Source organism: Lonchura striata, chromosome 34, assembly GCF_050655825.1.
Source record: "Lonchura striata isolate lonStrDom1 chromosome 34, ASM5065582v1, whole genome shotgun sequence".
Taxonomy (NCBI): Eukaryota; Metazoa; Chordata; class Aves; order Passeriformes; family Estrildidae; genus Lonchura; species Lonchura striata.
The window spans coordinates 4,366,971-4,393,992 of NC_140736.1; the positions used below are offsets into that span (position 1 = coordinate 4,366,971).

The 27,022-nt window shown below is 49.5% G+C and overlaps 1 protein-coding gene across 1 annotated transcript; it reads right to left on the reverse strand.

Annotated features, from left to right (window-relative positions):
• Positions 1-1,332: 1,332 nt before the first annotated feature.
• LOC144247723 (uncharacterized) lies at positions 1,333-27,022 on the reverse strand. The gene is given in 3 exon segments (XM_085564884.1): positions 1,333-6,163; positions 15,448-16,857; positions 26,700-27,022. Coding segments are annotated over 3 exon segments (2,682 nt in total). The 5' UTR covers positions 26,834-27,022; the 3' UTR covers positions 1,333-5,025.

Consider the following 27,022-nt stretch of genomic DNA (forward strand, 5'->3'; position numbering starts at 1 on the left):
TGGAAGGAGGAGGTCAATTTGGATATTGACCAATTGAAGGTGGACACGCCTCTGAGAACACAGAGGGATTAAAAGCAGAATTCCCAGGGGAACTCACTCTCTTTGGTCTGGTCAGCGCGCAGTGCGGGCTCTCCCACGCCCAGCGAGGAGCTGGGTGTGGGAAGGGAAGGCCCATGGCCTGAGGAAGGTAATCCTAAAGGTGGTGGAAGGACTGGAACCGGGCTGGCCCCTGCAGATGGAAGGGTGGAATAAATCTGGGATGTCTCCATTCCCCCCCCCAGAGTTTCTCTCCCGAGAGAGAAAGAGAAAAAGACAGCGGCAATTCTGTCAGCAATTCCACCGCAAAGAAGGAGGAGTGGGGGGGGCTGTAAAGTGCTTAATGCGTGGCAGTTGCCAGAGTTTGGATATCGAGCCATCTCTAGGGAGTTCAGACTTTTAACCCTTCCTTAAAAAAATGAAAGCTTTATAAATTTTTCCCTCCCCTCTTCAGTTTAAAAGAGAGGAAGAGGGACACCTTAGACCCTGGGGTGTTAAAAAGAAGAATTCTAGATGGGAGGGGGACAAAGAGTAGCTTTTAGCTAGACTTTTCCGTGTTAGCCACAACTTGAACCAATCTTCTCCTCCAAGAGAGACTGTGTTTTGAAAAGATGCTAGTAAGTACATATCCAAGATTAAAAAAAAAACGTTTTCCAATTACCATCTGAGTAGGAGTTGCCTTGGGGCAGTTTTCCTTATCTGCTGTTAATGGCCCCATCAATGCCTGGCCACATGACTCAGAGATAACACTGTGCAGGAGGAGGAGGTGATTAAGGACACACCTTGTGACTCCTAATAACCCATTGTGAGATGCTCTGCCCAAGGGGAGGAGCTAGGCATTCCCACCTGGATAAAAGTGGAGATTTCTAGACAGAGGAGAGCCTCTTCACAGGTTCTCCGAGAAGACGCAGCAACTACATCTGCCATCCCAAGACGACTGCAGCTCTTCCAATTGGACTGCTACCAGCACGCTGGCCAGGTTGTATTCTGACTTTGTCAGTAGCCTTTCCCTTTGTATTATTGCATGTATTTTTGTCCTTTTCCCCTTTTCCCAATAAATTGTATTTCTGACTTGGAGTCTCTCACTGGTTTTACTTTCAAACCAGAACATATTTTTGGCGCCCAATGTGGGGCAAGAAAGTACTGAGAGAAGTCAGAATTACAATCTTGTATTGTAGAGGGTACCTATTCACTATGATGCTTAACATGCTTTTTTGGGTCTTATACCTAGTTCTCTATATTTTCCCAAATGTGGGGAATCATTTGGCAATTGTAATACTCATGTGTAGACCAGGGTATGGTATAAGAATTGCTTTATTGGTCTACTATGTCTATTGCATTATGACCTCTGAGGCAATGAACATGATTTGGAATATGTACTCAATTCTGTTTGCTTGTCCTAATCTAGGCTGCTACATCTGGGGCCTCGGCAACCTCACCCAGCCCCTGGCGGGAGGGGTAAAGATTGATTCTTTCAAACCTTTCAGGCTCGACACAGCAGTTTTTGAAAATGTTAAGTTCCCTCTGGATGCCAAGGACAGCATAATGTTGTTGTTAGTTCTTCTTTGTCTTCTCTGCACAATCTGCAACATGCTTAGAAACAAAACACTACATAGTGTGGTGCACCATCTTCTTGAGGAAGAGGAAACAAGAAGCAAAGCAGCAGTGTCCGTGCCTGTACAGAATACCACAACAGCATCCATGTCAACGCAGGCTGCCATAGAGAAAGAAGGAACCAAACGGAAAACAACAGTGTCCGTGTCTACTCAGACTGTCATGGAGGAAAAAACAAAAAACAAAGCAAAAGTGTCTATGTCTACACTGACCGGCACAGAGGAGGAAGGAACCGAAAGCACCATCAGCATCTCCACACAAACCATCACCAAAGCAGAGCAGCCTGACCCAGTAGTAGTTGCCCCCGTTCAAAAGAAGAAATCGAGGAGCAAATCAGTCTGCATAGTGACTGATGAGGACACTGCAGGACCCTCGCACCCAGCAGAAGAGATGGAACCAGAGATCATCACTCGCTCTCTATCCCTGGGTGAGCTACGTGACCTGCGGAGAGAATTCATCCGCCAGACAAATGAGTCCATCCTGACCTGGCTTCTCCGCATCTGGGACGCTGCAGCCAATGACACCATTCTGGATGCAAGTGAGGCCAGGCAACTGGGATCACTATCCCGGGAGGTGGTCATTGACCAGGGGATTGGGAGAACCCAGGAAACTCTCAGCCTCTGGCGGCGACTGCTCGCAAGTGTGAGGGACAGATACCTTTATAAAGAAGACCTCCAGGTGCTCCAAGGAAAATGGAATACCACGGAACAAGGTATCCGATGCCTGAGGGAATTGGCTGTGTTAGAGATAATTTTCGCAGAAGACGAGAGATTTCCTAAAAGTCCAGACTGTGTCCAGTGCACATCACAAATGTGGTTGAGATTTGCACGGCTTGGACCAGAGATGTACTCTCGTTACCTGGCAACACTGCAGTGGAGAGAAGGCGAGGACAGGGTGGGCGTCTTAGCCAATAAATTAAGAATTTACGAGGATACGGTCACTGCCCCATTTCGTACCCATGTCTCGTTCGTGGAAACAAGGTTGGCTGAGCAAGTCCGGGACTTGATTGAAGAGAGTCATAAGAAACTAAAAAAGGAACTTAAGGAAGAAGGCTACAATATTTCACCAGAACCAAGAAGAATCTCTGCCATTAGGAGCCAGCGCTCCCAAGCCAAGGAGAGAGGATACACTCCATGAGGAAACCTCTGGTTTTTTCTTCAGGAGCATGGAGAAGACATAAGGAAGTGGGATGGAAAACCCACCTCTTCCTTAGCAGCCCGAGTACGTGAACTAAAAAGAACACCTAACACAAAAAGAGTCAATGCTGCTCCAGTCTCTCAAACACAGAGTTCCAGACAATATAAGAATAATGATAGAACTGATCCTCTTGAAGGAACCTCAAGAACCTATTTACCAGAAGAGAGCAACGTGTACCATGACCAGGAATAGAGGGGCCCTGCCTCTAGCCAGGTAGAGGACAGGGACAATCGGATCTATTGGACCGTGTGGATTCGATGGCCCGGCACATCTGAACCACAAAAATATACAGCTTTGGTTGACACCGGTGCCCAATGTACCCTGATGCCATCAAGATATGTAGGAGAAGAATCCATTTCTATTTCTGGGGTAACAGGAGGATCCCAGCAGCTTCCTGTATTAGAGACTGAAGTGAGTTTAACTGGGAACGGGTGGCAGAAACACCCCATCGTGACTGGCCCAGAGGCCCCATGCATCCTTGGCATAGACTATCTCAGAAATGGATATTTCAAAGACCCAAAAGGACATCGCTGGGTATTTCTGACTTGGAGTCTCTCACTGGTTTTACTTTCAAACCAGAACAGTAAGGAAGTAGAGTAAACAGAGAAAAAGTTAGGAGGTTTCTAGTAGCGCCTCCTGACCTTAAAGGAAAGATCTCTCTTCTTAGACCCTCGGCCCCAGGGGAAATGTGAAAATAGGGGGGACTGTGGTCCCAAAAAATGAAAACCTGAACTGTTGTCTTTCTCCCCTCCTGGCAGGGCATCCTTAAAAGGAAAAATCCTAAAAGCAGTCTGTCCATCCATGCATTGGTGGTGAGAGCACTGTGCATGGAAAGGAGAAGGGTCACCATGGCAAACTTTTCTCCAGGCAGTGCCATGTGTGACATAGAAACACAGGATGTGGAGCTGTGTTTTCTTAAGAAGTCTGTAGCACAGGAGAGACTCCTACCTCCCTCGAAAGGGCTAAGTATCGATTATCTAGAAGGTAGAAACCTGATTTAGGTCCAGATTGTGTCTCACTGTAGTTTGTTAGAGTTGAATGGTGGGGGGAGGAATGCTTTGAAAAGTTTTCATTTAATCTTTGTGTAGTTTGTTTTTTTTTTCTCATTTTACTTTCTTTTTTTCTTTTGTAGTAATAGCTTAATAAAGATTTTTTCCTATTATTAAGCTTAAGCCGGTTTGCTCTGTTCTAAATTCCACTTCACAGCATTCAAGAGAAGGATCACATTTTCATTGAGGCACTAGCATTGTGCCAGTGTCAAACCATGGCACGTGGGATTGAGACTCTGAGGGTTAAAATTCACTTGTTTTCAGTGGGATGTGAGTGGATCTGAGGTGAACGAGTGATTCCTCTTGGCTTTTGGAGCACAGAGAGATTGAGAAGAGAAATACATTGAGGTCATCATAAAAGGAGAAGGAGCCAGGTGTGTCCCTGTCCTAACTTAGGGCAAATTTGGGATAAAAACCTGTGCAAGGAACCCCCCGAAAACAAATCCCCACGGCCTCTCTCCACTCACCTCGTTAGAAAAGAATTTTCTCAGATTGAAGTGGAAAAGAACCTGTTTGTTTAATAAACAAAACCCTCCCCAGCACCAAAGAAATGAACACCACTAGATGACAAGAGAACTCTTTCAGCACTCTGGAGAGGTGACAAATCCAGAAAGTCTCTCCTGGGAGTGGCCGCCGGGTCTGGGCGCTGGGGATTGCTCTGGGCACTGCGGATGGCTGCTGCAGATCACAGAGCGCAGGCTCTGGGTGCTCCTCGGTGTTTCCCAGGTGCCACTCTGGAGCAGCTTGGAGTGACATTCAGGAAAGGGAAACATAAAAAAAACAGTCCAGGGAAAGAATTGGACTGCTGAGCTAAACTAACTCAATAGCAAAGGCAAAAGCAGAAGCAAGCAAAGCAAAGCAAAGCAAGCAAAAACCAGCCAGGCAGCACCAGCCTCTTCTAGACAACACACCATGAGGGGAGGTGAGCTGGCTGATAACAAGACAAAACAAACCTTCACTTTCAGAGTCAGTTCTGAAAGCACAGAACATAATATCAAACAAAAACAGAACACACGACTGGGGATACCAGCATCATAATGTCACACTAGGAAAATTCCCAGCATGGATCACAGGGAATGTGGGTCACCAGGGCCGTGCCCAGTGTGGCTCCTCCCGTGGGGGATGGAGTTTAGCTCTTCTCGCACTCGGGGCACTCGAAGGGCTTCCCTTACTGGTGCCTCCGTTGGTGTTGGATCAGGTTAGAGCTCTGTGAGAATCTCTTCCCACACTGGGGACACTCGTAGGGCCTCTCCCCTGTGTGGATCCTCTGGTGCTTGACGAGCTCTGAGTTGCCCTTGAATCCCTTCCCGCAGTCGGTGCAGCGGAAGGGTCTCTCCTCTGTGTGACTGTGATAGTGCCGGAGGAGACAGGAGCTGGTCTGAAACCTCTTCCCACACTCAGAACACTCGTAGGGCCTCTCCCCGGTGTGAATCCTCTGGTGCTGGATCAGGTGGGTGTTCAGGATGAAGCTCTTTCCACACTCCCCACACTCGTAGGGCCTCTCCCCTGTGTGGATGCGGCGATGCTGGATGAGGGTAGAGTTGCTCCTGAATCCCTTTCCGCAGTCGGGGCAGCAGAAGGGCCTCTCCTCTCTGTGAACCGGATAGTGCTTCAAGAGATAGGCTCTGATCTGAAACCTTTTCCCACACTCAGAACACTCGTAGGGCCTCTCCCCTGTGTGGGTCCTCTGGTGCTGGGTCAGGCTGTAGCTGTGGGTAAAGCTCTTACCACACTCCCCACACTCATAGGGCTTCTCCCCTGTGTGGATCCTCTGGTGCTGGATCAGGCTGGAGCTATGGCTAAAGCTCTTCCCACACTCGCCACACTCGTAGGGCCTCTCCCCCGTGTGGATGCGCCAGTGGGTGATGAGCTGTGAGTTGTCCTTGAATCCCTTCCCACAGACGGGGCAGCAGAAGGGCCTCTCCTCTGTGTGAACCAGATAGTGCCGCAGGAGACAGGAGCTGGTCTGAAACCTCTTCCCACACTCAGAACACTCATAGGGCCTCTCCCCAGTGTGGATCCTCTGGTGCTTGATCAGGATGAAGCTCCGGCTGAAGCTCTTCCCACACTCCCCACACTCGTAGGGCCTCTCCCCTGTGTGCATCAGCTGGTGACAGAAGAGGTGGGATCTCTGCCTGAAGCTCTTCCCACACTCCCCACACTCATAGGGCCTCTCTCCAGTGTGGATCCTCTGGTGCTTGGTCAGCTCAGAGCTGCACCTGAATCCCTTCCCACACTCGGAGCACTTGTGGGGCTTCTCCCCATCACGGAGCTGCTCAGGGTCCCCCAGCTCCGAGCTCTGGCTCCGTCTCCGGCCGCCTCCCCGGCCCAGGGTGGCTCTTTCCCCCTCAGATCCCTGCGATCTGCCTTTGCAGCCCCTCCTCGTGCGGGATCTCCGGGGCTTTTCCTCCCCGTCGGGTTCCTGCGCCGTGGAGCCGCTCAAAACGGCCTCTTCCACCAGGTTCTGCCGCGGGGATTTGTCCTCCCTGCTCTCCATCCTCGCCTCCTGCTCGGGGCAGGAAGGACCAGGAGAGGCTCTTCCTCTTCCTCGCAGCCTCCCAGGGGCTGGGAATGGGAACTCCTGCTTTGGGGAAAACAAGGGATGGGCACCATGAGTTGGAAGCTCCCTCTGTGCCAGTCCATCTCGACAAGTCCCCGGCCACCTGGGCTCCATAAGAACCTCCCAAACACCGAGATCCAGCCCTGAAAAAGCCTCCCAGGAGCTCCCCGTCCCTGCTCCCTCCCCTCGGCTCTTCGGGGCTCCCCCCTGTCCCAGCTGCGGGGGTCACGCTGGGATTGGGGGTCCCCCTTCTCCTCGCTGCCCGCCCTCCCCAGGCTGCCGGCAGTCCCGGCCATCCCAAAAGCTCCCCCCTCTTGGCTCTCCCCATTCGGGGCTGCCGGGGCTGCTCGGGCTCCCGGGCTCCCTTCTGCCCTTCTTCTCCGCTCGGGGCCGCAGGGGCTCCAAGGAGTCCCCCCGAGGGGCCTTTTCCGCTCCGCTTCGCACTTCTTCCTTCTCCAAACACGCCCCAAAAAACCCAGCCCCGGCACCCCCCAGGAGATCTGGCCCGAGCTGCCCCTCCCCGCTCACCTGCGGGATGGGGGCGATGATCCCACACGTGGGGGCTGCGAATTCAGGCAGGGCTCCACCGCGCCATCCCCTCGGCTCCGCTCCATCCGCCTTTGTCCCTCCTCTTCCTCCTCCTGCCGCTCCTCCTCTTCCATCCCCCCTGCTCCTCCTCCTCCCTGAGCCCACCTCCCGCTCCTCCTGCATCCCTGCCCTTCCCTCCCTGCCCTTCCTTCCCCCTCCTCCTGCTCTCTGTGCCCACCGCCTTCTGCTCCCTCATCCCTCCTCTTCCATCGCTCCTCCTCCTCCTCCTCCTGTGTCCCGTCCCCTCCTGCCTGTCCTCCTTCATCCCTTCGCTTCCATCCTCCTTCTCCTCCCCCTCGCCCTCCCCACCTCCTTCTCCTCCTTCATCCCTCCCGCTCCTCCTCCCCGGCAGCGCTGGGAGGGACTGGGCTCTGCCGGAATCCTACTGGGATCCTACTGGGAGCGACTGGGACTGTACTGGCACCGTACCGGGATCATCCTGGAACCATACTGGTGTTATAAATGAGAATTTATTCAGCCAGATTAAAAATAAAAATCATTTTATTTGCGGTCAGATTCTATCTAGTCAGCCGCACGGAAAGGACAGAGCTGCGCCCGGGGTCGGCCCTGGGTGTGCAACAAGGAGTCAGCCTCAGCAGAGGTTTTCCCCTATGCCCACACACTTCCATCCTGGCACAGGCGGTTTTTATAGGGAAAATTCCGCCTGAGGCCAAGGTTTTAGCAATCAGTCCTTTCTTCTATTCGGTGTCCATATGTTAATAAGGATTTCTTTTTGGTGATGAGGAGAAATAATTCAATGTCCGGAGTAGTTGAATTCTTGATGACAGTTTACGGGAAGGCTGCATTCACATGGATCTGTCTGAGGATTTCCATGATATCCATCTTGGACGATCAGCACTGATGATAGTGATGATCAACACCTGGAGCCCAGACATGGCCCATCTCCTGGCCAAGCCACATCCTTTTACTTGTAAATCAGTTTCTAATATACATCCAGTCTCGCCTGTAAAGGGGGGGGGAACTAATACGACGGGCATGATTTAACAAATATCCAATATTACATATTTCATACGAGGAATGGCACGAATTATATTTATTACACATAACAATCCCCCACCTTCTATATTAACTCATTAATTCGCGCCTTAATTTCTACCTCTATTCACTCTCAAGGTAGTGTCTTGACTACCTTGAGACTGGCTTTTAGTTTACATCTGGAATATCTTGGTAAATTTTGTAGTTTTGTTCTTTTCCCTTTATTTGCCTTTCAAATTTTTGCTAGAGCCTCAGCCACCCTGCTGTGAGGAATTTCTTCTCCCAGTGTCATTATTTTTGGTATTTGATTTCTTTTTCCAAGTGCAGCTTCTGGGTCTGTGGGTAAAGCTGCTATTTGCATCCCCTGTACTACGGAATGGATGAGTCTTATAAAACAGGGGATGAGACAGGGTAGGAATATGACTCCTGCTATTGAACATAAAATGAAGAAAATTATTTTCTTCCACCAAGCCCCATCAAACAAATGATCCCACCAAGATGCTTGGAGAAGTGAGTTCCACTTTTGTACTGGAACATGGGCTACTTGTTTAATTTTTGTGGTTAGATTTCTAATGGTTTTTCTATAATCATCTATTTCTACACAGCACTGAGATTCGTTAAATTTTCCACACACACCTCCTTCTCCAGCTAGTAAGTAATCAAGGGCTATCCTATTTTGATATACAAAAGCCCTCATTTGAGAGTGTTGCTGGGATAATAATTCAAGAGTACCTGAAGTGAGACTGGAGACAATCTCCACTACAACTTGCAACTTTATTAAGCGATTTAAATAGATGGGGGTTTGGTATCCCCATGACCCATCCAGTACAGTTACATTCATTATAAACTGGAATTGAGATTTCCCTGTGCTCTTTTGATGCAGTTGATGAGCTGACTGTCTGTTTTTATGGTATGTTTGGTTTTTTTTGTTGTTTTTTTTTTTATTTCCCCTTTAATTTGTATACCCCCTGTTGAGTGTTTGTCTCAAGATACTGTTAATTAGGCTTCCCCCTGCTGCAGTTCCATGAGGTGAGGGATAACTTCTCTGGGTATTGATCCCCAAGTTCCCCCTTGAGGCACGTGGCTAGGCTCAGGCTCACCAGGATTACTCCCACTGCTAGGATCCCTCTGCCGTTCCCAGCGCCCACTGGGGTGCTTCCAGCGGCGGGGCAAACCATCTTCTTGGCAGCGGGAATCTTCGTCTGTGGTTTCATGCTCAGGCTGAGCTGCAGACCTGTTTAGAAATGCCTCCCTGGTGTAGTTCAGCAGAGCCTGCGCGTTGTTCAACCTATGACACTCAACAATCATAATTTTAGTTTTGCAAGTAATTTTTCCCTTAATCCATTCTAATATGGGAAAACATCAGAATATTGAATTTAATTGAAACAATCTCAGCCTTCTGGCTATTACCAGAAAACGGATAGTCAGCTCTGACTCCTGCTCAAAGCGCTCCCACATAACCCACTTAGTTGGAGCAGTCTAACAGTATTCATAGGGGAAGCACACAAAAAGGATAATAGTTACACTCTGGCCCAGAAAGTTTGATTGGGATGTTTTCAGTCAGTTACTTTGTGGGTGCAGGGTTATCTTCATATCTCCAGGGCGGGAGGTGATTTTCCACTCTGGTGCCTGATCCTGGAGTTCGACTTTCTTTATCCTTGATGCGTGTGTCCACCCCTTTTCTGCAGTTCCTATAGCAGTATCTGTGGTCAAAAGAACAATGAAGGGTCCCTCCCAATGAGGCGTTAATGGAGATTCCCTCCATGCTTTTACAAGCACTTTGTCCCCAGGTTGTATTTTATGTATGGAGAAGCCAAGAGGACTGTGCTGCATGATCACCCCCTGCTTTCACAATTCTTCAAGATTCTTATTTAATGCTATTAGGTATGGTTGTATTTGTCTATCCTCTAATCTCGGATGCCCTACAGGCATACCGTGGGTATAAGGCATCCCATATAACATTTCAAAAGGTGAAAGTCCTGTTTCAGAGTGAGGCATAGTCCTTATATTTAATAAGGCCAACGGGAGGCATTTTGTCCATGACATTCTTGTTTCTAACATCAATTTGGCTAATTGGGCTTTTAGTGTTTGATTCATCCTCTCAACTTGTCCTGAGCTCTGGGGGTGCCACGGGGTGTGGTATTCCCACCGAATGCCTAAAGCATCTGCCAATTGCTTAATAATTTTTGATGTGAAATGTGTTCCCTGGTCTGAATCAATGTAGCTTACTAACCCCTATCGTGGTTACCCAGTGGGTTAGTTTGTCCACTATGACTAGTAGGAATTTGTATCTCCCGACCTTAGGTAGATCAGTGAAATCTACCTGGACCCTTTCAAAAGGCCGGTAAGCTGCTGGGCGACTCCCCATTGTTGACCTTTGGGAGTTTGCTCGATTTATTTTTCTGCAAATTATACACCCCTGTACCTCTTGTTTAGCCAATTTGTATATACCTCTGCAGCCAAAGAATCTTAGGAATTGTTCTGCCAGAGCTCGGGCTCCCCAGTGTGTTTGTTGATGTAATCTTTTTAAAATTTTCCTGGTGTATTCCTTTGATAACAATTCCCTCCCGTCTGATAGCTTCCACTTACCTTCTTCTAACCGTCCCCCCATCTCTTGATAAGCCTTTATCTCTTTCTCAGAGGGGTGGTGGGGGAATTCTTGAGCTTTTCCTTTCCCAAGTTCTGGGGTACTCAGTTTTAACAAAGCAGCACTCTTTGCCTCTTTGTCGGCTAAATTGTTTCCTCGAGTCCTGAATCGCATCCCAGTTTGATGTCCCTTTACATGGACTACAGCAATAGCTTCTGGTCCCCTGATGGCTTTTAGGATTTGTCTAATTATTTCTTCATGAATTAGCCCTTTTCCCCGTGTGTTTAGCAGACCCCCTATTTTCCAAAGATGTGTACTACCCCAAATGCGTATTTGGAGTCAGTGAAAATTGTTCCCTTTTTCCCTTCAAGTCCCAGTAGAGCCCTGTATACAACATACAGCCCACAGGCCTGAGCTGACCACCCTGCACTCAGGGGCCTGGATTCTACCACCCTTCCCATCTTCCCGTCTATGACTGCATATCCTGACTTGCTTTTACCTTCCACAATTTTTGCAGAACCGTCCACAAACCATTTTTTCCCTTTCTTCGAGTTCTTCTTCTAAATCTGGTCGTACTTTGGTCTGTAATTCTACAATTTCAGCGCAGTTATGGAGGGGGTCCCCTGGGACTGCCCCAAACAGGAATTGGGCAGGATTTTGTGCCGGGGTAGTCTTTAGCTCCAGGTCCTGGGAATGGGTTAGAATGGCTTCGTATTTCAGAAGCCTGGTGTCTGTCAGCCACTTGTCAGCTTTTTGCTGCAAGATGCTTCTTACATTATGGGGGAGTAGATGGTTAATGAAGCCCCGAATGTTACCTTTTTGGCTTCTTCTACTAATATTGCCACTGCCACAATTGCATGTAAACAGGTGGGCCACCCCCTGCTGACAGGGTCCAGGAGCTTGGATAGATAACCGACTGGTTTCTTGGCCCCTGCCCAGTCCTGGGTCAGAACCCCGTGGGCAGTGTGGTTACTAACATCCACAAAGAGCTGAAAGGGCCTTTTTATGTTAGAGAGTTACAGAGCTGCTATGAGGGTTTCTTTCAATCCTTGGTAACCCTCTTCGTCCTTTTTTAGTTCACTTAAGTCTGTCTGTGGTAAGTTTGTCATATAAAAACCTTACCTTTTCACTGTATCCTTCGATCCATTGTCTGCAAAAGCCCAAAAGTCCCAGTAATTGCCTGATTTCTCTTTTTGTCTTAGGAGAGGGTAATGCAATTTTCCTGCCACCCGGTCTGGATCTAGTTTCTTTTTCCGTTTTGTTAACTAGTGCCCTAAATATTTTACTTCAGGTTCAGTGAATTGTAATTTAGACTTTGAAACTTTCAACCCTTGTCCTCATAGGAAGTTTAATAAAGCTATGGTTCCAGCCCTGACTTCTTCCTCCTTAGAGCCAGCTACCAATAAGTCATCTACATATTGTAATAGTTTGGTCCCATTCTCATTTTAGGCGTAAAATGCATAACACAACTTTATACTGACTAGCAACAAAACAAATTCACTACTGATTTCTAAAAATTGTGGTTGAGATGCGAAACGCGCTTAGATTTCAACCCTGCAGAGCAGCAGCAGCTTGTGCTGATTTTAAAACTGCCGCCTGCAGGAACGGAGACTTCTCATGCTACGTGGCCGAGCCGGGCTCCCCCCGCCGCCCATGGGTGTCAGGGAAGCCCGAGCCGGGCTCCCCCCGCCGCCCATGGGTGTCAGGGAAGCCCGAGCCGGGCTCCCCCCGCCGCCCATGGGTGTCAGGGAAGCTCGAGCCGTGCTCCCCGCCACTATCGGGGTAGGTCGGAGCCCTCTCCCCCTCCCGCCACGGAGAAACCAAAGCCGCTCCGCACCGCTGCGAAGGGCAGGGGCAGGCAGAGCCCCCCGCTCCCTCTGAGCCGGCACCGCCGCCTCTGCCGCTGCCGCGCGGGTTCTAAAAACTGCAGAGCCACGCTGCCTGCGGCTGCACGGGGCTGCGCAGCCTTTTTAAAACATTAACCCAAGGGCCATTTTACTGCTCCCGTGCCCCATATTTAAAAGTTTTCCTTACCATATTCTAAGTCAGTGTCTGCCAGCCGTTCCAAGAAGTCAGCAACCCGCGTGCTAAAATGTGTATTTCAGTCCTGTCCCGGACTGAGTCTTACCAAGTGTTTAAACCGATCTATTCCCGACCGAACCTTGCCAACCGAGTTACCTCACGGCAAACCGGTCCGTGGATTTTCAGTTGGAAGAACAGCGAGCTCTCTTTTACCTTTTTGTCGGGCTCCCCGAGCCCGGGGCCAGTGAGGTTTACCAGTTTCTCAAATCCACGAGAACGTACCTTCCCTCCCCCGACCCGTCCGTGGGTGGATCCCCGTAACTCCCCGAGTTTCAGGTCGTATGCGTGTTGTGAGTATACCGGAATCCTTTCACTTCCCCCGTGACCGACCACCTCCCTCTCGGGCTAGTGGAACTGCGGCTCGTTGGGGTCCGAACTTGCGCCGTGACAATGTCACGTCTCACACACACACCCACTCACGCCCCACTCAACCACGCGATACTCACGGCTCCTTTTCCCACGTGGGTTCTTAGTGCACGTTGATTTTATGAGTGAAAGTTTGCTGCTGCAGCCTCGGAGATTTAGCTCCAAGTTCCTAAAGCTCTGGGCCCGTTTATATCCTTTCCTTAACGTGGCTTTTCGGCTGTTTTCGGAATCTGGTTGGTCCCGTGGAGTTCCTCAGTCCTGTCCGGCCGCTGAAATCAGCGGGGCGCCGACCGGATCAAGGATAGGGGAACGCCCTGGATACCCCCAAACCAGATCACGTCGGGGTCACCAAGATTGTAATAAATGAGAAATTATTCAGCCAGATTAAAAATAAAAATCATTTTATTTGCGGTCAGATTCCATCTAGTCAGCCACACGGAAAGGACAGAGCCGAGCCCAGGGTCGACCCTGGGTGTGCAACAAGGAGTCAGCCTCAGCAGAGGTTTTCCCCTATGCCCACACACTTCCATCCTGGCACAGGCGGTTTTTATAGGGAAAATTCCACCTGAGGCCAAGGTTTTAGCAATCAGTCCTTTCTTCTATTCGGTGTCCATATGTTAATAAGGATTTCTTTTTGGTGATGAGGAGAAATAATTCAATGTCCGGAGTAGTTGAATTCTTGATGAGAGTTTACTCGAACGCTGCATTCACATGGATCTGTCTGAGGATTTCCATGATATCCATCTTGGACGATCAGCACTGATGATCGTGATGATCAACACCTGGAGCTCAGACATGGCCCATCTCCTGGCCAAGCCACATCCTTTTACTTGTAAATCAGTTTCTAATATACATCCAGTCTTGCCTGTAAGGGGGGGGGAACTAATACGACGGGCATGATTTAACTGATATCCAATATTACATATTTCATACGAGGAATGGGGCGAATTATATTAATTACACAAAACACTGGGATGGATTGGGGCTGTACTGGCTTTGGACTGACACCACACTGCCCCACACAATCCCCGCTCCCGAAGGGAGGAACCGGGAGGGGAAAGGGGCGAGGAAAGGGCGGGACCGGGAGGGGAAAGGGGCGAGGAAAGGGCGGGACCGGGAGGGGAAAGGGCCGAGCTCCGGCCAAGGGCGGAACTGGGAGGGGACGCTCTGTGAGGCGGCGCTCTGCAAACAGAACTGCCACGGAGTGGGAATGAACGGCAAAGAAATCAGTAAATATGAAAGTTTTATTTGCTATCAAATACATCCCAGCCACCCAGCCGCACACAATCCCCATCCCACCGCTCCAAATTGGGATCCCACTTCTCCCAATCTCCTCGCAAACCCATCCCACCCTGGCAGCTCTGGAATCGAGTGAGTTTGGCGTGAGATTGAGGTTTTTTTTGAGATGGGAACAAGCAACTTGAGGTGGGACTGAGTCTCTGAGGGTTAAAATTCACTTGTTTTCAGTGGGATGTGAGAAGATCTGAGGTGAACGAGCGATCCCTCTTGGCCTTTGGAGCACAGAGAGATTGAGAAGAGAAATACATTCAGGTCATCATAAAAGGTGAAGGAGCCAGGTGTGTCCCTGTCCTACCTTAGGGCAAATTTGGGAGAAAAACCTGTGGAAGGAATCCCCGGAAAAGAAATCCCCACGGCCTCTCCCCACTCACCTGGTTAGGGGTGAATTTTATGGGAGAGAAGTGGAAAAGAACCTGTTTGTTTAATAAACAAAACCCTCCCCAGCACCAAAGAAATGAACACCACTAGATGACAAGAGAACTCTTTCAGCACTCTGGAGAGATGACAAATCCAGAAAGTCTCTCCTGGGAGTGGCCGCCGGGTCTGGGCGCTGGGGATTGCTCTGGGCACTGCGGATGGCTGCTGCAAATCACAGAGCGCAGGCTCTGGGTGCTCCTCGGTGTTTCCCAGGTGCCACTCCGGAGCAGCTTGGAGTGACATTCAGGAAAGGGAAAGATAAAAAAAAGTGTCCGGGGAAGGAATTGGACTGCTGAGCTAAACTAACTCAAAAGCAAAGGCAATAGCAGAAGCAAGCAAGCAAAGCAAAGCAAGCAAAAACCAGCCAGGCAGCACCAGCCTCTTCTAGACAACACACCATGAGGGGAGGTGAGCTGGCTGATAACAAAACAAACCTTCACTTTCAGAGTCAGTTCTGAAAGCACAGAACATAATATCAAACAAAAACAGAACACACGCCTGGGGATACCAGCATCATAATGTCACCCTAGGACAGTTCCCAACATGGATCACAGGGAATGTGGGTCACCAGGGCTGTGCCCAGTGTGGCTCCTCCCGTGGGGGATGGAGTTTAGCTCTTCTCGCACTCGGGGCACTCGCAGGGCTTCCCTTACCGGTGCCTCCGCTGGTGTTGGGTCAGGTTAGAGCTCACTGAGAATCTCTTCCCACACTGGGGACACTAGTAGGGCCTCTCCCCCGTGTGGATTAGCCGGTGGGTGATGAGCTGTGAGTTGTACTTGAATCCCTTCCCGCAGTCAGTGCAGCTGAAGGGCCTCTCCTCTGTGTGAACCAGATAGTGCCGGAGGAGACAGGAGCTGGTCTGAAACCTCTTCCCACACTCAGAACACTCGTAGGGTCTCTCCCCGGTGTGAATCCTCTGGTGCTTGATCAGGTTGGAGCTGCAGCTGAAGCTCTTCCCACACTCAGAACACTCGAAGGGCCTCTCCCCGGTGTGGGTCCTCTGGTGCAGGATCAACTGTGATCTCATCATGAAGCCCTTCCCACATTCAGAACACTCGTAGGGCCTCTCCCCAGTGTGGGTCCTCTGGTGCTTGAGGAGTTGGGAGCTCCGGCTGAAGCTCTTCCCACACTCCCCACACTCGTAGGGCCTCTCCCCGGTGTGGATGCGCTTGTGCATGACGAGCTCTGAGTTGTCCCTGAATCCCTTCCCACAGTCGGGGCAGCAGAAGGGCCTCTCCTCTGTGTGAACCAGATAGTGCTTGAAGAGATTGGCTCTGGTCTTAAACCTCTTCCCACACTCAGAACACTTGTAGGGCCTCTCCCCTGTGTGAATCATCTGGTGACAGAAGAGTTGGGATCTCTGCCTGAAGCTCTTCCCACAGTCCCCACACTCGTAGGGCTTCTCTCCAGTGTGGATCCTCTGGTGCTTGATCAGGTTGGAGCTGCATCTGAAGCTCTTCCCACACTCCCCACACTCGTAGGGCTTCTCCCCAGTGTGGATCCTCTGGTGCACCATCAGATCAGATCTCCTCCTGAAGCCCTTCCCACACTCTCCACAATCGTAGGGCCTCTCTCCAGTGTGGGTCCTCTGGTGCTTGATCAGGTGGGAGCTGCATCTGAAGCTCTTCCCGCACTTCCCACACTCATAGGGCCTCTCCCCAGTGTGGATCCTCTGGTGCTTGGTCAGCTCAGAGTTGCACCTGAATCCCTTCCCACACTCCGAGCACTTGTGGGGCTTCTCCCCATCACGGAGCTGCTCAGAGTCCCCCAGCTCCGAGCTCTGGCTCCGTCTCCGGCCGCCTCCCCGGCCCAGGGTGGCTCTTTCCCCCTCAGATCCCTGCGATCTGCCTTTGCAGCCCCTCCTCGTGCGGGATCTCCGGGGCTTTTCCTCCCCGTCGGGTTCCTGCGCCGTGGAGCCGCTCAAAACGGCCTCTTCCTCCAGGTTCTGCCGCGGGGATTTGTCCTCCCTGCTCTCCATCCTCGGCTCCTGCTCGGGGCGAGGAAGGACCAGGAGAGGCTCTTCCTCTTCCTCGCAGCCTCCCAGGGGCTGGGAATGGGAACTCCTGCTTTGGGGAAAACAAGGGATGGGCACCATGAGTTGGAAGCTCCCTCTGTGCCAGTCCATCTCGAGAAGTCCCCGGCCACCTGGGCTCCATAAGAACCTCCCACACACCGAGATCCAGCCCTGAAAAAGCCTCCCAGGAGCTCCCCGTCCCTGCTCCCTCCCCATGGCTCTTCGGGGCTCCCCCCTGTCCCAGCTGCGGGGGTCACGCTTGGATTGGGGGTCCCCCTTCTCCTCGCTGCCCGCCCTCCCCAGGCTGCCGGCAGTCCCGGCCATCCCAAAAGCTGCCCCCTCTTGGCTCTCCCCATTCGGGGCTGCCGGGGCTGCTCGGGCTCCCGGGCTCCCTTCTGCCCTTCTTCTCTGTAAGAGAAGGGTGACCTTTTTGTTCGATGTAACTGCAGATGTTAATTTGTTTCAAGGATATAATTTAAGCAAATTTGTTTTTACAGCGGCAGTAGGCAATAGGCTGTGAATTGCTGATAACACGCATTCCTAAGTTTTTACAGCGGTAGTAGGCAATAGGCTTTGCATTGCTTAACTGATAACACGCATTTCTAAGATAACACGTATTCTTGAGACTGTGAGAATCCCCAGATCAAAGGACACCTGTGAGGAAGACAACCAGCCTTCATCCCACGACCATCAGGAGGCAGAAAACGACCACCTAGCAACAGAATGAGACTGTGCAGAAGAAACGAGTGAACTAAGGAGGAAGATAAAAGAGCGAACTAAGGGACCACAAGCGCGGCAGTTTGGCGGAGCTGTGGCTCCCCTCTGTCGCGCAGCGCTGCTTTGCTTTCATATACTCAATTAAATGAATTTAAATAAATTCTGTTAATCGGATCGGATGGCCTCTTGTGCTCACTCATAACAATTTGGTGCCGTGACTCAGATCGTGGATTTGGAGGACCCCTCTCTGGGAGAGGCGCCACCACTCCGCTCTTTTGAGCGGACCTAGACTGGGGGTCTTGTCCTCATCCCGACCGATGAACCCAAAAGCCTTGAGAGGAAAGCAAAGAAAGGGAAGCGGGCCCAAGATACCCCTTAAATTTTGTACACAAAGTCCGGACGAAGGCGCAGGACGCATAAGTATGAGGGTTCCGTTCGGGCGGGGTCGGGATCCCGGAGTGTGGCGAGTGTGTGAGTTGCATGAGAGGGGAGCCGGCAGCCGGACTCCCCAAGTGAACGCGAACCCTTAGTAGTGCGGTTCCCAAAGCCCGCGAGGGCCTGGGCCACGAACCAGGGGAAGTGACTGTGATTATTTGATTATCTGTGTGTGTTAGAAGGCACTCCGGAGGAATGGGGCAGGGGAAGAGTAAATCCCCCTCCCCAGTGGGGGTAAAACTCCCTTCGGTTCCTAAGGACAGTCCCCTGGGGTTCATGTTGACCAATTGGGAACACTTCCCAGGAACGAGGGGGAAGGATAAAGCAAAAATGATACATTACTGTATAGAAGTGTGGGGAGGGAAGGAAGTTTCCAAAAATGCATTCTGGCCCATATTCGGGTCCTCAGAGGAATGGGTTAGACAAGCTCTAAACATCTGGGTGAGCACTAAACAACCCCCTAACCCGGAGGAGAGTGACTATGCCAAGATCTGGGTGAGCCGACCGGAGGTGCTTGTGTTCAAACTTTCCAAAAAACCTAAGGGGAAAAGAAAGGGACGACCAGAGGAACTGATAGTAGCCCCACCTCCTTATGTTCCTCCTGTACCACGAGCACCCCCTCTCCCCTCATCGGATGATGAGTCTGACTCAGATTCCGAGCAGCCTGGTCCAGTCACCCGGAGCAGGGCAAAAGGCAAACTGTTTCCCTTGAGGGAAATGCCCATGGGGGGGCCACAATCAGGAATAGGATTCATTTCTGTTCCCTTGAGCTCGGGAGATGTGAGAGATTTCAAGAAGGAGATGGGAAACTTATTAGAGGATCCTTTAGGTGTGGCAGAAAGAGTGGATCAATTTTTGGGCCCCAATATATACACTTGGGAAGAACTGCAGTCCATACTGAATATCCTATTTACGGTTGAAGAAAAGAACATGATTAGGGCAGCTGGGATGCGGGTCTGGGATGCCCAGCCGGCACATGCTCAACACCCAGCTGACACTAAGTGGCCTCTTCAAAATCCTATTTGGAATAACCAAGACCAGGTTCATAGGGCCAATATGCGGGACTTCCGAACCATAATAATTGACGGTATTCGGGAATCGGTCCCCAGGGGTCAAAACATCAATAAAGCATTCAATGACAGACAGAGGAAAGATGAAACACCCACTGAGTGGCTGGAGAGGCTGCGAAAGAACTTCCAATTATATTCAGGATTAAAACCGAATGATCCAATGGAGCAGGCAATATTAAAAGTGCATTTTGTATCTAAGTCTTGGGACGATATTAGGAAGAAGATACAAAAGATGGAGGATTGGCAGGATAGGGATTTGGCAGAGCTGCTGCGGGAGGCGCAGAAAGTGTACGTCCGGAGAGAGGAAGAGAGTCAGAAGAGGCAAGTTAAAATGATGGTTGCTGCGGTAAGGGAAAGTAGGAGCATAGAGACAGGACAGAAGAAGTTTACTCGAGACAAAGCGGGTAATAAAGAAAGGGGGGGGGAAACGGAAGAAAAGACTTGTTATTACTGTGGCAAAAAGGGACATTTCAAGAGGGAGTGCAGGGTGCGGCTTAGAGATGAGAAAGAATTCAAGGCCGACTAGGGGGGGTCAGGGGCTCTACTTTATGGGGACCCGGAGACATCAAAAGGAGCCCTTGATAAAATTAAAGGTGGGTCCCCAAGGCCAGGAAATAGAATTCTTGGTCGATACAGGGGCGGAAAGATCTACCATTCAATTCCTGCCCCAAGGCTGTACCCTGTCAAAACAGACAGCCATGGTAGTAGGGACAAAAGGGGAACCATTTGAAGTACAAATTATTAAAGATGTAATGGTAGAATCAGAAACTAAAATGGGGGTGGGTGACTTCTTATTAGTCCCTGAAACAGATTACAACTTATTGGGAAGGGATTTAATTGTTGAATTGGGAATTCAAATCGAAGTGGTAGAAAAGGAATTGAAAATCAGGCTCTGCCCTCTCCGATTGGAAAATGAAGAGAAAATAAATCCTGAAGTATGGTACAATCCAGGAACCGTGGGCAAATTGAATATGACTCCATTCACGGTAAAGATCAGAAACCCTGAGGTCCTGGTGAGAATAAAACAGTACCCTATTTCACTAGAGGGAAGGGAAGGATTGAAACCCGAAATTGAAAGATTACTAAATAAAGGATTATTGGAACCATGTCTGTCGCCTTTTAACACCCCCATACTCCCAGTTAAAAAGGCAGACGGATCCTATCGGCTGGTGCATGACCTTAGGGAAATTAATAAGCGAACCGTAGCTCGGTTCCCAGTAGTGGCAAACCCCTATACCCTTTTGAGTAAATTGGGACCTGAAAACGAGTGGTATAGTGTCATAGACCTGAAAGATGCCTTTTGGGCCTGCCCTCTGGACGAATCCAGTCGAGACTATTTTGCCTTTGAATGGAAGGACCCTGATACGGGGAGGCGACAGCAACTCAGGTGGACAGTGTTACCTCAGGGGTTCACCGAGTCTCCCAATTTATTCGGGCAAGCCCTGGAACAACTTTTGCAAGATTATAAAACAGACCCAGAGGTAAAGCTAGTTTAGTATGTGGATGATTTGTTAATAGCAGGTAAAGAAGAAGACAAAGTCCGGAAAGAAAGTGTCAAACTATTAAATTTCCTGGGGCTGAAGGGATTGAAAGTTTCTAAAGCAAAACTACAATTTGTGGAAGAAGAAGTTAGGTACCTGGGACATTATTTGAAAAAGGGAGAGAAGAAAATTGATCCAGATAGAGTACAAGCAATCCTATCCCTGCCTTTACCGCAAAATAAACGACAAATTCGTCAGATATTAGGACTTACAGGGTATTATAGGCAGGGAATTGAAAACTATAGCGGGAAGGCAAGATTTCTGTATCAAAAACTTACCCAAGATGGGCACCTTAAGTGGACAGAAGAGGAAAAATCTAAATTCCAAGAATTAAAAGAAACTCTGGTCCATGCTCCAGTCCTGAGCCTCCCAGATTTAAAGAGGCCCTTCTTTTCATTTGTCAATATTACAGATGGGGTAACTTATGGAGTACTTACCCAGGACTGGGCGGGGAAAAAGAAACCTATTGCATATCTATCTAAAATTTTAGACCCTGTAAGTAGGAGATGGCCGGGCTGCTTACGAATAATTGCAGGCTGTGCAGCGTTAGTAGAAGAAACAAGGAAGATCACCTTTAATGCCACCCTGAAGGTATTAACTCCACATAACATACGGAGTGTGATGCAACAAAAAGCAGACAAATGGATATCTGATGCCAGGCTCCTAAAGTATGAGGGGATTTTATTAGAAACCCCTAATTTCACTTTAGAAATCACCTCATTGCAAAATCCAGCCTCCTTCCTCTTCGGAGAGCCAGAGACTGACCCACTGACTCACGACTGTGTGATCACTATAGAAGAGCAAACTAAAATTAGACCTGACTTGGAAGAGGAGGAGTTAGAGACTGGAGAAAAACTGTTTGTAGATGGATCATCCAGAATAGTAGAGGGCCAAAGAAAATCAGGGTATGCCATAATAGGGGGACCTGACCTAGAAGTAATTGAGTCCGGAGCCCTAGACAAAGCATGGTCAGCCCAAGCCTGTGAAATATATGCCATCCTAAGAGCCTTGGAATTATTAAAGGGAAAAGAGGGAACCATTTATACAGATTCTAAATATGGGTACGGGGTAGTACATACATTTGGGAAATTATGGGAGGAAAGGGGCCTCGTGAATTCACAAGGAAAGGACCTGGTGCATCAGAGATTAATAGTAGCCCTCCTGAAGGCCTTGAGAGGCCCTGCAAAGATAGCTGTAGTTCATTTAAAAGGGCATCAGCGGGGAACGGATTACCGGAGTAGGGGTAACAACGCGGCGGACCATGAAGCGAAGAAGGCTGCAATTATCGAGGCACTGACCTTGAGCGAGAGAGCTGGGAGGGATCCTACAGATACCTCAGAGAATCCTGGGTTGAACACCCAGGAGAAGCTTGTATTTACTGTAGAAGAGCGGGAGAAACTTGCGAAATTGGGGATAAAAGAAGAATCGGGGAAGTGGCTGTTGAAGGATGGGAGGGAGGTTCTGCCTAGGGCCGTAGCCCAGCAGATGCTTAATAAATTACACCAGAAAACACACTGGGGCGCTCAAGGGCTGGTAGACCACTTTGCCACCCATTACATGACTGTGGGTCTCCATGATCTAACAAAAAGTATTACTAAGGGTTGTCCAACCTGTTTACGTGTAAATAGGAAGAATTTAAGGAAGCCACCCTTGGGAGGGAGACCAGTGGCAAAGAGGCCTTTTACAAATTTACAGGTGGACTTTACTGAGCTTCCCAAAGTGGGGAGGGTAAAATATCTTTTAGTTATAGTAGATCATCTAACACATTATGTGGAAGCAATCCCCACCGCTAGAGAGACAGCCCGAACGGTGACAAAGGCCCTGCTAGAGGAAATAATACCCAGGTATGGGGTCCCAGAAACAATAGACTCCGATAAGGGCCCCCACTTCACTTCAAAAATAACACAGCTGCTGGCAGAAGCCCTGGGCATAAAATGGGAACAACATACTCCCTGGCACCCCCAGAGTTCAGGGAGGGTGGAAAGAATGAATGGAGAAATTAAGAAACAACTCACTAAATTGGTACTAGAAACTAAGTTATCTTGGATAAAATGTCTGTCACTAGCATTATTAAATATTCGGACTCAACCACGAGCAGACATAGGGCTTTCCTCATTTGAAATGTTGTATGGAATGCCCTACTCCCTGGAGAAAGTTCAATCTAATCCTAATATCACTGACCAAAGTATTAAAAAATATTTAACTGTTTCAATGAAATACAAGAAACAGTTATGGGAAAAGGGGATGTGGGCCCAAAGACCACCATTAGATCTTGTATTACACCAGGTACAACCCGGCGACTGGGTTCTCATCCAAAGCTGGAAGGAAGATTCAATCACCCCAAGGTGGGGCGGACCGTATCTGGTTTTAATCACCACTGATTCCGCAGTTCGTACGGCGGAAAAGGGATGGACCCATGCTAGCAGAATAAAGGGGCCGGTGGACCCAACTCGATTCCATGCAACTTCCAGAGAGACGAGCTGGAAGATTGATGGGAAGCCGGGGGATTTGAAGCTAACAGTAAAGAGAACTCTCAAGTAATTTTAATGGACACTGCCAGTTCCGGAGACATTTGGGTCAGGAATGACTGGGGATTGCAAACACAACTGATAGGAGAAACAAAACCCCCAGGATACTGTAAGCATTTAGAAGATTTAGCTCAGCAGCCCTATTATCGGCCCATCCGACTCGAATAGGAGCAGAGACCTTGGCAAGGGGAGGGCCATGCCGAGCATGAAGATATTAGAGTAAAATGTAGCTGGTTAGATTGTGATTGTTACCCTTTTGCTTGCTTTTCTTGTAAAATTTGTAAAGGGCTGTGGTGGGCTCACTGTAGAAAGGGGAGGGCTCCAAAAAGTGTGTGCCAACGCTGCTGGCTAGAACAACGCAAGTTGACCTCTGAAATATTGAATTATAAGGTCGCCACTCGGGAATTGACTAAGGAATCTCCCGAGTGGTGGAGAATTTTTGTGAAGGGAATAAACCCTGAATTCCATTGCTACCACTCCAACGAGCTTTCAAGTCCATTTCTTACGGACATAGTCCAGGTCAAGTGTCGCAGACTGGTCAAAGGGCTTAGGTATGACACCCCACAATTAAATGAGAAAAATTGGAACTCCCGGAGGTTGAAGTGGGAGAGAGGAAATAATCCCGCCCCTGAAGAATATCTCTGCTGTCAAGAAGATGGCCTACCCTGTAGCTTGTAGCAACCAAGTTGACAGGCGAGACAGAGAGGTAGCTAGTGGGGATGAGGGACCCTCCCAAATCTTAAGAAGAAACACTGACCACCATAGGCACGGGAATGGTGACAATGGAATGAGAAAAAGTGGGAATGAGAAAAAGTGGGAATGTGAAATTGGGCGTGATAAGCAGCATCCCCTGCAGTGCGTACTACTCAGCCCTAAAGATTCTTGCGTTTGTGATGATATGCTTTCCTCTCCAAAGTGTTGCTACTGAAACCCATGAACCCTTTAAATGGACATTAAGTAGGTGGGAAAATCATGATACTCGTTACAACCTGCAGACTGTGATGACCCCCGGGGTGCCAAGCTTTAAAGCTGGAGTATGTAACATGACCAAGAATCCAAGCTGTGGGCGGCTGTTAAATTTGACAAGTGCCCTGCTTCAAATTCGGGGAGGTCATATTGTAACCTCCCCGGGCATTACTACTGTGGTTATTGGGGTTGTGAGACAATAGCATCAGCATGGGCCCCGGGGGGAGGGTCAGATAAATACCTAAGGGTGGGATATGGACCAGCTGGATGTGTAAAGCCACAAGAATGGCCATGGACAGGGAAGAATTTACTCGGGAACTGTACTTTCGTATACCTCAATGTTACTCATCCAAATGACCCAGGGTGGCTGCTGGGAAAGACATGGGGAATTAGGCATTGGATAGAGGGACACGATTTGGGAAACCTAATACTTATTAAAAAAAAAAAAAAAAAAAAGAACCTATTCCCTATGACCCAGCACCAATTGGACCCAACAAAGTAATAAGTGACATTAAAACTAAAACAATCAACTACACGGAGACAGAGGTTATTACCAACCACATTAGTATAGATGAGCCAGGTGCTCCTAAACCCGAACATGCCACCTTGTGGAAAATAATGCAAGCCACATTCGGCGTTTTAAACTATACATACCCAAACCTGACAGAGGGTTGCTGGCTCTGTTACATGATGAATCCACCCTTTTATGAGGCGATAGGATCCTTTGCCAAAACCAAAAGAATTAATGGGACAAACCCAAGAGAATGTCTGTGGAAACAGGGAAAAGATAGCACCCCAGGAATAACCCTAGCACAAGTAAGAGGGAAAGGGAAAGGTGTAGGAAAAGTACCCGCAATAATGCAACACTTGTGTGAGACGACAATCAGCATCAAGAGAAAAGATAAACCGGCAGAATGGCTCCTGCCGGCGCCTAACACCAAATGGATATGTAATACACTCGAAACCACCCCTTGCTTATCCATAAGGCTTTTCAATGAAAGTTCAGATTATTGTGTACAGGTGTTAATTGTCCCTCGCATATCTTATCACCCAAAGGAGTATGTACTAGAGCATCAAATAACTCCCGAACACCATCTAGTCAAAAGAGAACCACTCACCGTATTAACGGTAGCAGTCTTGCTTAGTGTGGGTGGAGCTGGAGTGGGAACAGAGGTAGCCTCCCTAGTAAATCAATAACAAGGTATGAAAAATTTACGGGTATCCGTAGATGAAGACTTGAGCAGAATCGAAAAGGCCATAGATGGGTTAGTAAAATCAGTCAGGTCCCTCTCTGAGGTTGTGTTACAAAATAGACGGGGACTTGATCTATTATTTTTACAATAAGGGGGGCTCTGCGTTGCCTTGCGAGAAGAATGTTGCACTTATGCAGACCACACAGGAATTGTAGTTGATACTATGACTGAGCTACACAAACAAATAGAGCAAGGAAAGAAAGAGCAAGAAGCTCAACAAAGTTGGTATGAATCATGGTTTACTCATTCCCCTTGGCTAACAACTCTTTTGTCTACCATTGCAGGACCGGCAATTCTGCTCATCTTAGTGCTAACTTTCGGACCCTGCATCTTTAATAAGCTTATTGCTATAGTAAAGAGTAGGTTAGAGGCCGCTCATTTGATGCTGGTAAGATCAAAATATGAACCACTCACTCGGGTAGAGGCCGAAGACTATCTAGAGCTTAGTAGAAAAGAATTAATACGGTTCAACGAACAAAAAGAAGGATAAAAGGGAATGGGGGAAATTGTAAGAGAAGGGTGACCTTTTTGTTCGATGCAGCTGCAGATGTTAATTTGTTTCAAGGATATAATGTAAGCAAATTTGTTTTTACAGGGGCAGTAGGCACTAGGCTGTGAATTGCTGATAACACGCATTCCTAAGTTTTTACAGCGGTAGTAGGCAATAGGCTTTGCATTGCTTAACTGATAACACGCATTTCTAAGATAACACGTATTCTTGAGACTGTGAGAATCCCCAGATCAAAGGACACCTGTGAGGAAGACAACCAGCCTTCATCCCACGACCACCAGGAGGCAGAAAACGACCACCTAGCAACAGAATGAGACTGTGCAGAAGAAACGAGTGAACTAAGGAGGAAGATAAAAGAGCGAACTAAGGGACCAGAAGCGCGGCAGTTTGGCGGAGCGCTGGCTCCTCTCTGTCGCCCAGCGCTGCTTTGCTTTCATATACTCAATTAAATGAATTTAAATAAATTCTGTTAATCGGATCGGATGGCCTCTTGTGCTCACTCATAACACTCCCCGTCCCTGCTCCCTCCCCTCGGCTCTTCGGGGCTCCCCCCTGTCCCAGCTGCGGGGGTCACGCTGGGATTGGGGGTCCCCCTTCTCCTCGCTGCCCGCCCTCCCCAGGCTGCCGGCAGTCCCGGCCATCCCAAAAGCTCCCCCCTCTTGGCTCTCCCCATTCGGGGCTGCCGGGGCTGCTCGGGCTCCCGGGCTCCCTTCTGCCCTTCTTCTCCGCTCGGGGCCGCAGGGGCTCCAAGGAGTCCCCCCGAGGGGCCTTTTCCGCTCCGCTTCGCACTTCTTCCTTCTCCAAACACGCCCCAAAAAACCCAGCCCCGGCACCCCCCAGGAGATCTGGCCCGAGCTGCCCCTCCCCGCTCACCTGCGGGATGGGGGCGATGATCCCACACGTGGGGGCTGCGAATTCAGGCAGGGCTCCACCGCGCCATCCCCTCGGCTCCGCTCCATCCGCCTTTGTCCCTCCTCTTCCTCCTCCTGCCGCTCCTCCTCTTCCATCCCCCCTGCTCCTCCTCCTCCTCCCTGAGCCCACCTCCCGCTCCTCCTGCATCCCTGCCCTTCCCTCCCTGCCCTTCCTTCTCCCTCCTCCTGCTCTCTGTGCCCACCGCCTTCTGCTCCCTCATCCCTCCTCTTCCATCGCTCCTCCTCCTCCTCCTCCTGTGTCCCGTCCCCTCATGCCTGTCCTCC